Genomic DNA, 11,834 nt, shown 5'->3' on the forward strand with positions numbered 1-11,834 from the left:
TTTTTTTCTTTAATGTCTTTGCAAAATATATATATATATATATATGTATTTTAAATCTCTACAGAAAAACAGCATAAAATCTCCATGGCAACCAGCAGGGACAGAATTGATAAACAGTGTTTTAGTCAGGCTTTTTTCTTTTTTTTTTTTTAAAACAGTCACAGCGTTAGAACAGAGTTGAAATATTCACCGGCCAACTCTGGAGAAAAACTCTCATCTATTTCTCTCAGCGGCATCATTCCCACCATCAATCATGTTTCCTACAGGTATACCTGTACTGCACCTGGCACCGTCCCTCTCAGCACAGCTCACCTGTAGTTGAGAAAGCCCTGATTTTAGTCTGGATTAGGCACGTTTGTGGGCGGAGTTTCCACGGCATATGCATTAACCCATTCAAGGTTGTAATTAAGATCCACATATGTGTGTTTGCGATGTTCTTAACCGAACATTCTAACGCTGATGTCACAATCACTACTGGTAACTTAAAGCAATGGAGTTCTGTGGGACACTGACTTAAGAATTTTGATAAAATAACATTCCAGAAAGCCTGCTCTTCAAAGGGTTATAAGTCTGCCTCTTTACCATGTGACTGTTCCTGCTGGAGTTAAGTCAACCTGCTCTCCCACTGGACCCTGAAAAATAGCCATAACCCAGCTTGTCCCTCGCTCCCTCTTTAGTGTATACATATCGACCAATCACAGACCAGTCTGCAGTCTCTGTTCGTGGCATTCTCTGTTTTACTGTGACTCCTGGCAGTGACTGTATCTGGCAGCCAAAGGGCAATGTCTCCTGTCTTATTCCCCACTAGTACTGAACACAGAGAGAAGTCTTCGCTATTTCACTCTCAATAACTTCACTGCACCAAATGTCAGAACACCCTTACAACACTACAGCAAAATGGAGGCTCAGTGGAACAGACCAAAGCAAGGCTGTATCCACCCCAACTTCACTACAACCATAGCTGGAGATTAAAAGGGGACTGGGGGGCACACCCCCCCCCCCAACCCAGTCCATGATTTAACCCTCCCAGACCGTGATAGCAATCTGAAACATCACATTACATTACATTGATTTGGCAGACGCTTTTTATCCAAAGCGACGTACAATAAGTCCATACCGAAGGTCATTGGAACAACAACGAAACACAGGTCCGATAAGGTACAATACTCATTACGTAACAGTTACCCATAGCCATGAACACATTAAGTCCAGTTCACACAGTAAGCATAGGCTAGGTCAGAAAGTTATGGTAAGTCAAACTAGGAGGCACTAGGAGGGAAGCACCCCTCCGTGCCGAAAACATCAAACTCCCACCCCTGACTACAACTCCCAGCACTCCCGGCTTCTCCAGAGCACAAACAGAACACTGGAACCCACACAGCCCACTTCCTGTATCTGCCAGTATCTTACGTGTCCTACAGCAGCTCTTACACGACACCTGCGTTACCACTACCTGCAGCCGCCACCCAAGGGCCACAGCATCTTCCAAACCTAACAGTTTCATTCGTCTGCAGCTTGATGATGTCACAGAGGGCTGAACACCTGCTGTTGACCTCTAGTTGACCCTCTGGGCCCACGTTTGTGCTGCTTCCCTTAGCGCTCACCCGTCGCCATGGAAACTCACATCGTCTGTCTGAGAAGCACTGTGCCCTTGCGTCTCATTTCTACCCCCCACCCCCACCCAAAAACAGGGTCATACACCATGCATGTAATACAAAAATACGCCACGGTCCAACGACAACCATTTGACACCTTAGTAGAGACATGGTTAATCAGTCCTTCACTAATAATTCCTCCAGTCAGTCAGTCTCGGTCAGTGATGATGACTCCAGTCAGTCTTGGTCAGTAATGATACTTCCAGTCAGTGATGATGATTCCACACCACTGTGTCACACTGAGCATCTGAATCAACATCAGCTAAATACAAAAAAAAAACATTACCTAGAGAAGAAAGGGCTGACCACATGGAAAAAGTAAACAGAACATTTCAGTGACACCAACAAAACACTGGCTATGAGAATTAGTGGGAAATCGCACCAGGTCTCATTTAAAAAAAAAAAAAAAAAAAGTAAACCCTTTCACATGGCACACCCCTTCAGTCACCACGGTTACTAAACATGCCTTATCCTCAAGACACAAAAACAACATTTGCACTTAATAAATAGCCACAACACAATACAAAAAAATAAGGTCACGATATGTAAATTCCACTAAGAGAGAGAAAAAAACAAAAACACATATAGACAGAAGAAAATCTATATATAGTAACTATACTTGTCTCAAAACAGAATCGTTTGCAGTTTAATGGGAGTCTTCTAGTTTGTTTTTGTTTTCTTTTCTATTAAGCAAGTGTGAAGCAGTTGATGGAAATGCTAGAATCTTCTAATGTTTGGAAGGGGAATGTATGAGGAAATGCTGCAGATAGGTGCGCTGTTGTTACTCGAACCCTGAGCTTTGGGGGGGATGCACTATGATGTAAAACTCAAACCCATGAGCGGAGTTTGGTGGGTGTAAGAGGCATTTATCGCCCAGTGCACTGGGCTGTTCTTGGGTCCTCCCACTAGGTTTTTTTACCCAAGAGGATCTTAAAACATAGACTTCTCTTCATTTAAGTCTCCATTTTGACGTTCCACTGTACTAACTGGCTTCTCCTTCACGGACGAAGCGCTACTGTATGTAAATTAGTATCCTTCTCAGTGATGTCGTCTGTTTCTGTGTGATGTCATATGTCTCTGATTGGACTGAAAAAAAAACAGAGCTTGTGAAAAGGGGGAGGAGCAACTGCTGCGGGTGGAGTCAGAGAATAACGTTTTAATTGGGACCTCAGTTAATTTATAGCATGGCGTAAATATGTATGTGTGCGTGTGCGTGTGTGTGTGTGTCTGAGCAAGAGGCGATTAGCACAGATGACTCCATTAACTGGCAGAAAACATCCAGCACAGGCCCACGCACATCACAGTTTCCCTGCTGTATGGTCCCATGCACCCTCAAGACAAGAACGAGTTCGAGAAGGAGAGGGGCACACAAACCAGCCCCCCACCCCCCACCCCCCAGGACCCACAGTGAATGGAGAACCGAGCGGCCCTGAGTCTAAACCCCCCCCCCCCATGAGTGAGGCATCGCTTCTGCCTCTCGTGCCCTCCTCCCTCTCTGTTACACTGACCACAAGCAGAGCGCACCCCAAGAGGCAGGAAGCACGGTCCAAATGCATGCTGGGAATGCAAGCCCTGAACAGCGGAGAAAAATGGGCTTCGTAAAACGGGAAAGAGAGAGCACTCACCACAGACAGGGAAGAACTCACTACAGACACAAAGCACTTGTCACAGACAGAAAGAGGCACCTGCTACAGGACAGGAAGCACTCATCACAAACAGGAAGGACTTTAATCCACCACTTTAACCACCTATCCTCAATGCCAGACTGGTGGCTGGTGTTGAAATGACTCCCACTTCCCCCATGTGCACAAATTGTCAAACAAGGACTAGTGAAAAGCAAGGAGAAAGTAAGTCAAATGATCTCTGTCTTTCTCCATATCTTCTCCTATAGTTTTGCTCTCACTTAAAAAACCCCTCTGCTATCCTTCTCTTGCAGGCCAATATTTGTTAAAGTGTCGGGCTGGTGCCATCAGGGGGCGGTAGAGTTCAGGCGACAAATTCCTTTCCTTTGATTACTACGCCTGACTATGGACATGGGTCGTGCAATAACAGGAATTTTTAATGGCACTGCAATACTTTTTACCCATGACCACTTGCATTTTTTATACATAACTTTAAATTTTTTTAACGCTTTTCTATTCTTATTTTTATTTACTTATTTAGTTTTGTTTTTGTGTTTTTTATGTCTAAAACTGTCTTGAAAGTGTGTTTTTTTTTAACTGTGTCAGTGTCTGCACTATGCTTTTATTTTGCACCAGAGAGACTGGCGAACAAGACTTTTTGTTATACTGGAATGGTATAATGACAATAAATTGAATTTAGCTGAATTGAATTGAATTTAAACCAAATTCTGATAATTTCAACTGTGCCGATTGCTCCAGTAGGTCTGTGGGTCTAAAAACCTAAGAGTCTACATAATCTGCCTCAATACAGGGAACCGCAGGACGAATCCAGCAACCCAGTCCTGCATCTGATCAGCGACGTCAAGCAACAAACAAATCTCGTCCTCTTTTCTGATTGGACATCACCAAAGCAACATAGGCCTCTCCCTCCTCCTTCCCACCCACAGTGCTGGGAGGAGTTATGCATAGCTGGCTGCGATGGGCTGTTGGGTCGGTCAGTGTGGGGGTGTAAATAACCGGGGAAAGAGGGGGGTGCTGAGGAACAGGGGGGAGCAGTGCAGAGGTCACCAACGTTGACCTCAAGCTTTCTTGGGGGGCGGGGCCAGCTTGATGATGTCCTCTTCAGAGGGCTGGCGAATTATATCTGGGGAGGGAAAGGATAGAGACTGCCGTGAGCGAGGGCGAGAAAGAAATAAACATGGAGAGAGAGGAAGAGAGATGAGGGTGAGAAAGAGAATACGAAAGAGGAAGAGATGCTGTAGAAAGGGAGGGAGAGAGAGCGAGAGAGGAAGAGAGATGAAGGAGAGAGAGAATGAGGAAGAGGAAGAGATGAGGTAGAAAGGGAGAGGGAGAGAGAGAGAGAGGAACAGAGATGAGGAAGAGAGAGAGAATAGGAGAGAGGAAGAAAAATGGATGAGAGAGAAAGAAAGGTGGGGAGAGAGATGAGGGAGAGAGAGAAAAGGAAAGAGGAAGAGAAAGAGATGAGGTAGAAAGGGAGAGAGAAAGGTTGGGGAGAGGGAGAAAGGGAGAGAGAGAGAATAAGAGAGAGGCGGAGAGAGAGGAGTGGGAGAGAGAAAAGGAGAGGGGTAGAGAGATGAAAGAGAAAAGGGGAGAGCGAGACAGAGAGGGAAGAAAAGTAGGAGCAAGAAAAAGGGGCGAAAGAAAAGGGCACCTTTGTACTTCTTTGCGGACGGGATGCGTGTGAGTTTGGTGTCGATCTCGTCGTCCTCCGAGATCTTCAGCACGGTGGTGCGGTACTCGATGACCCGCGTCAGCAGGTCCGGCCGGCGTGAGATCTCGAAGATGTGCTCGATGTAGGACAGCTTGTCTGTGCAGGGGCGGGACAGGGGCGAGCGAACTTTTAAAACATGGCCTCCGATCCTTCCGTCCTCTCTTCTCTCTCTCTCTCTCTCCATTCTGTCTCTCTCCTTGCTCTCCAAACATCCTTTCCTTGCCCTTCGCTACCTCCCAACCTCACTTCCTCTCTCCATACCTCCCTCACCATCTCTCTTTACTCTCTCACTTCCACTGTCTTCCTCCCTTTTTTATTCTCTCTCCCTCACCCTGTGCCAGTTTGTGGTTCTTCTCCAGGTAGCTGAACCAGTCATTCCCCCTCCCTCCCTCCCTCCCTCCCCCTCACCTGCGCAATTGTGGTTCTTCTCAGGTAGCTGAACAGTCTTCCCCCTCCTCCTTCCCCTCCCTCCCTCTCTTCCCCCTCACCCTGTGCCAGTTGGTTCTTCTCCAGGTAGCTGAACAGTCATTCCCCTCCCTCCTTCCCCCTCCCTCCTCTCTCCCCTCACCCTGTGCCAGTTTGTGGTTCTTCTCAGGTAGGTGAACCAGTCATTCCCTCCCTCCCTCCCTCCTCCCTCTCTCTCTCCGTCACCTGTGCCAGTTTTGGTTCTTCTCCAGGTGGTGAACCAGTCATTCCCCTCCCTCCTCCCTCTCTCTCCCGTCACCCTGTGCCAGTTTGTGGTTCTTCTCCAGGTAGGTGAACAGTCTTCCCTCCTCCCTCCCTCCCCTCACCCTGTGCCAGTTTGTGGTTCTTCTCCAGGTAGCTGAACCAGTCGTTGGAGCAGGTGATGGCAGTGCTCTGGTCCTCGGGGATGTCCTCCTTGCAGGCGCTCTTCAGCATCTCCAGGTCCTCCGCGGTGATGATCTCAGACAGGTCGCTCAGCATAGAGCTGTACTCCGACATGGCCTGCAGGGGCGAGAGAGAGAGAGAGAGAGTGAGAGAGCTGTACTCCGACATGGCCTGCGGGGGCGAAGAGAGAGAGAGAGAGAGTGAGAGAGCTGTACTCCGACATGGCCTGCGGGGCGAGCGAGAGAGACAGACAGAGTGAGAGAGTCTCAGACAGGTCGCTCAGTCAAAAAATCGGCCTGAAGGCCATTACTTCTGATTACAGTCAAACCGAATGGTCAAACACACCTCAAATACACAGTATGACCAACTGTATCAGGACTCTCCTTGGTCTGGGGCTGTTTTTTTGTGGTTTGGGCTAGGCCCCTTAGTTCCAGTGAAGGCTAATCTTAGTGCTACAGTCACACTTTAGATGATTCTGTGCTTCCCCAATAGTTTAGGGAAAGCCCCTTCCTCTTTCAGCAGGACAATGCCCCCAGGCACACAGCGAGATCCAATTAGAAATGGTTTTGTTGAGAACGGTGTGGAAGAACTTGACTGGCCTGAACACAGCCCTGACCTCAACCTCATCCAACGTCTTCAGGATCAATTGGAAAGCCAACAGCGAGCCAGGTCTAATCGCCCAATCAGTGCCCGGCCTCACTAATGCTCCTCTGGCTGAATGGAACCAAATCCCTGCAGCAGTGCTCCAACATCTAATATAAAGCCTTCCCAGCGGAGTGGAGGTTGTTACAGCAGCAAAGAGCAGACCAACTTCATATTAATGCCCATAATTTTGGATGAGATGTTGGATGTCAGGTGTCCAGATACTTTTGGACATGTAGTGTATCACCTGGACCACTGGGATCACAGGCGATTGTTTCAGTTCAAATTGTCAATGTTAAATCAACTCTTACATGGTCCCTACTGGACTCACACGTACTCTGTCAGAGTTGAATTAACTCTGGACATTGTACTATGTAGTCTCTGTTTGAAGGGGACAATAAATTCTCGTGGACACACTGGTGAAACAACTTTTATCACGGCTGCCATTTTAGAACTGTTTATATACTTTGTACAATCCGGCTACTGATTAATGCCGTAGAATTATTTCATAATTTGCCACAGTGCGGAGGCTCATGCTAGTTCATGCTAACGCCGTCTTTAGCTTTATGTGCGCGATGACACAGCACGATGGCGGTGGGCTAACTTTAGCCACAATGGAGAATCAGCACATTCAGAGCTCGCTAAATGCTGAGAGCCATCCGGGCCAATGAGACGGATCAATGGCTTGTACAGAGGGATCCTTTGGGTCCTCAGCCAATCACAACCGAAAAAAAAAAAGAAAAGTTTTCGCATTCAACAGGGAAGAAACAAGCTGCTCAGTGTGATGGTCAAAGCTTCAACGGTCCACATTAGCCACATTAGCATATGGTGTTCAGCTCCGACCGCTGCTACAGAAACAAGAAGCAACCGTCTCCCAATGTCAAAAGCACAAGCAGCACCATTACATTACATTACATTACATTACAGGCATTTAGCCGATACTCTTATGCAGAGTGACAATTTTTCACATAGGATTTACATTGCATCAATTTATACAGCTGGATATATACTGAAGCAATGCATGTTAAGCACCTTGCTCAAGGGTACAATGGCAGTGTCCTATCCAGGAATCGATCCTGCAACCTTTAGGTTACAAGCCCAGTTCCGTGCCCATTATACACTGACGCCCTACAACCACAGTCCTGTAATGCCTGTGTACACAAGCACACACACTTATACACATAAAATGAAAGAACAAGACTGCTGTTTCCCACGCCCTTGCTCACTCTCTTTTTTCTCTTCCTCCATATCCTTATTTCCCAGTCTTCCAGCTCTCTCTCTTTTTCTCATGTCTCTCCCTTTCTCGCTCTCTCTCTCTCCCTCACTCCCTGCTGTACTCCCACCCTCTGCTGGATTCCTCAACCAATTGCATTTTAGATTAAAAATGGAAACAAGAAAGAGGTCAATGTGAACGCTTAGCCTCACACACTCTCACACATGCACACACTCACGCACACACACATGCTAGCACACAAATACACATATGCACACGCACACACACACTCACACACACCCACACACGACATTTACACACACAAACGAGCACACACACACACACACACACACTTACACATGCATGCACGTGCATACACACATCCACACACGACACGTACACACACAAACGAGCACACGCACACACACACTCCCACATGCACAGACAGACACGCACTTGCGTGCACACACACACAGACATGTGTACACACACCCACAGGCTGAAAGGGCAGATGGGGAAGGGTGTAGGGTGGAGGGAGGTAATTCTGGAGCCCTGTACTCTGTTCTGAGCTTCGGACGAATCCTCAACAGAATGGAATTTTGTGGTGTAGACATTCCAGAACCTATTCTGTGTGTTTTTTAAATCACAAATTACAATTTGCTCAGTTTGCTTCAGCCCCACCTACTGGCAGGGACAATATACTGCAGCTGTGCATGAAAGAGAGACGTACAATTCAAGAACCAAAAAGAAGGAAATTATCTTAGAAAATTATATGTGCAGTGAAAGGTAACGTGTCATCTATTTTGGAAGAATCTCTCTCTGAGACGCGCGCTCGCGCGCGCGCGCGCGCACAAACACGCTGCACACACCCTCTGGCGATGGAGATGATGCTCACTTAGCGTGCTTAAATGTGCCGTGTTTCCGATAAGCACAGATACGCAGGGGGCGGTGTGCAACACGTAACGGCTCTCTGTGGCACACAGAAGTGCGCTGGGGGGGGGGGGGGGTGCTTTCGGCACTGAATCCAATTAGACCCGGCTCGTGACCATATGCCCGCCCTGTCCAATCTAAAATGTTCGGGGATTGGGGTACGCACGCGGTGGAATGTTCCAGACTGCACTTTTGTGGTCAGGATGTATGAACAGCATTAGCCACTCACTTGCACGGTCATCATTCGAAGGAAAATAAAACAAATAATGAAAATCGTATTGCTTATGGTGGCAAACATGTTAATGGTGAAACTTAATTACGGGTAGGCCTGTAGGACAGCAGTCAAAACCACGTTAGGTCGTACTGGAGATCTTTAATGAATAGGGTAACGGTATACATTTTGTTAAACGTTAAGGTAATCGTGTTGAGACCATTTTCGGAGATCTGCATTTATCGGGACATTTTGCAGCCTAGCGCTTCTGTTTTGCTAACTTTTATCGAGTTTCACGCCTCAAGCCTAAACCGGCGTGGCACCAGAGAAGACCACACAAAAGGAACATCGCCAAAACTTCGACGACTAATGCCGGCCGAAATGGTGGTAGGCTACTGCTAACGTACCTAAATGATGTAATAATGGAATGTCACACGTCTGTCATTGACGACCCAATCTGATCAGGTTGGCTATGTCGGCTATCAACGGTGTAAATTAAAGGCTGACAACGACCACAGCAACAGCAACAACGGGGGAAATGCTCAAAATAACCATGGTCAACTCGTGGCTAACAAGGCGACTCGCAGATGCGTTCAGATATATACTTACTCCGGGTACTCCGAGGCGTGACTCGGTGGCGGAGAGATGCTGTGACCGACTAGCTAACGGGAATGAGGAAGTGTCGTTTAATCCCAGTCGGGTCCGTTGGTGTCTCTCTCAGATCAACGCGCGTGAGATGTAGGCGAACCTTTTTGGACAGTCTGCAGTCCCTTTCACTCGTCGATTGGTATTGGAAATATTACAATAGTTTGCTTATAATTTCTCTAATATTTGTGTTTTCGTTTTAGCATTAGGCCTGCACATGGAAAGGAAAAAAATGTGTGTATATATTTCAGCCAGATCTCACAGTACTTCGGTTTGTCCGAGCTCTGGCCGGTTTGAGCACGGAAACGCCTTTTTCCCCACTCCTCCCCTACGGTCTCACACGCCGGATTCTGTGCATTCGCAGGCGCACACACACATTTTTCACAGCTGATGTCACCGCGTTATCCGGTCCGCAAATCCCTCCTCTTTTGTTCCCAGTCCCTGTGTCTCTCTCTGACCCCTGTCTGTCTCCAGAGGTCTGCGTCGTGTTTTTTTTTTGAGCTGAAGTGTGGACAGACTACAGAACGAATGCATCGGATGCAAGGAGCATTCCACATCGCCAGAGACAGGTTCGATAACGTCACATTCTGGAAATCTGTTCCGGATGCAAGCCGGAGATGCCGAAGGGACGCGATCTCGTTTCTGCGCGATCGCTCTTAACTCAGCTCTCGCAGTTGCACTGTGATTTAGCGGAACCACGGGAATTCTCATAGAATGGTTCAAAAGACCCGAGAAAACGCAGTGTCAGTGGAACCCAGCCTACTCAAAAAAAAAATCACGAGCCCTGAAATTAGTGTTTATGATAGAGGTGTTTTTCTCTGATTCACCGTGGTGACATAACATTTTCACATTATTTCACATTTATTCATATTGGCAGGCTGTTTAGCTGTGGTTACAACGCTATCTGTTGGTTTATTTCGCGAACTATACAGCTATTGATAATAAATGGTCCGTTTGTGCCTTCTTGTGATCATGTCACACTTGTATCATGAGACGATGAGACGTTGAGACTGACGCTCTCCGCTTTTGTAAGTCGCTCTGCATAAAAAAATCTGCTAAGTGAATCTAATGTAATATGAACGTCTGTATGGTTCCCTTAAGGATATATCACTGCACACGTCGTCAACTGCATTCAGTACATAACTGTATTAATTGTCACGTGCCATTAGGACACAGATGTACACTCGGTCACATCTATCCAGGACATTAACTTCTAGCATAAATTACTTTGAAACATCGCAGTAAAATGACACAAAACAGTGTCAGACTATCCTCTCACAAATATATTTCTATAGAATTAAGACGTAAATGACAACCAAACAATAAAATCATAACATGTATGTACTTTCAGAGTGTGAAACAAATCATATTAATTTCTGCACTCGAACTGGATGTGAATCATGTTTTTTAAGAAAAATTTTCACCACTTTCTCTTCCATGCTGGATTTCCTTCCTCAAGTTTTGTAGAATAGTTATAATTGCTTTGTTACAGCCATATTGAATGGATCTTGAAGGAAAGTCGCGGAAATGAACTTGAAGGCAGAGAGGAGTTATGTGAGGCTGCAGTAGCAATATACCACCACTAGAGGGGGTAAAAGTTCAAGTTGATCGAGTGAAGCTAGTCAGACACATGTCTCGACGAGTAGCACGAGGCTCACGCAACCAAGTAACAACGTCTCATGATCACATGACCACAAAACTCAGTGATCCACACAACCATATCACCAAACAGCTACACAAGCACATCCCCACACACATGACCCACCATATGACCCCCCCCCCCAAACAGTCATTTCCATTGTTTTCACACAAAATACAAATTCACGAGCATTTCGGCACATTTTTGTAAAACAGTAAGCACACATCCATGCAACAGACACCACAATAATTCGAATAAATCACATTTTAAAAAAAGCCTTTGGTCTTAGCCAATGGAAATTACTCCCATAATTGTGAAACCCTTCTGAAAAGATGTCTTCGCACATTTATTCAATCAAAAACGAGTCCCTATGTATATGTGTAAAAGAGGTCACCTCAGGGTTGGTTTTGGCCTGAAATCGCATCTGGGAATACAAGATTCACTTGTGAAACTTGTGCCAACATAATAGCCTAAAATAGTCTAATGTTATAAAATTGAAGATGATAAACTCCAGGAGGGTTCTTTGTTTCAGCTGATTTGCAAGAGGATGTATGCTTGCAGAACAGCAGGAAACCACCATTTTGAATATGGTGGAAGCAGACGTTCTAAGGCTTAGGGAAATCACAGACAGAATTATCGCTGACAATAGCTCATTTAGCAACATTTAAAACGTCAGCATTTTCACAGTGGACAAAG

The 11,834-nt window shown here is 46.2% G+C and overlaps 1 protein-coding gene across 1 annotated transcript; it reads right to left on the reverse strand.

Annotated features, from left to right (window-relative positions):
• Positions 1–3,364: 3,364 nt before the first annotated feature.
• LOC135260605 (astrocytic phosphoprotein PEA-15-like) lies at positions 3,365–10,171 on the reverse strand. Its single transcript, XM_064345975.1, has 4 exons — positions 9,464–10,171; positions 5,801–5,975; positions 4,950–5,105; positions 3,365–4,421 (listed from the first exon to the last, which is right to left on the reverse strand). Exons 2-4 carry the CDS (start codon positions 5,970–5,972, stop codon positions 4,357–4,359), a joined length of 393 nt encoding a protein of 130 aa, XP_064202045.1. The 5' UTR covers positions 5,973–5,975; positions 9,464–10,171; the 3' UTR covers positions 3,365–4,356.
• Between the last annotated feature and the right edge of the window lie 1,663 nt (positions 10,172–11,834).

Source organism: Anguilla rostrata, chromosome 8, assembly GCF_018555375.3.
Source record: "Anguilla rostrata isolate EN2019 chromosome 8, ASM1855537v3, whole genome shotgun sequence".
NCBI classification, from domain to species: Eukaryota; Metazoa; Chordata; class Actinopteri; order Anguilliformes; family Anguillidae; genus Anguilla; species Anguilla rostrata.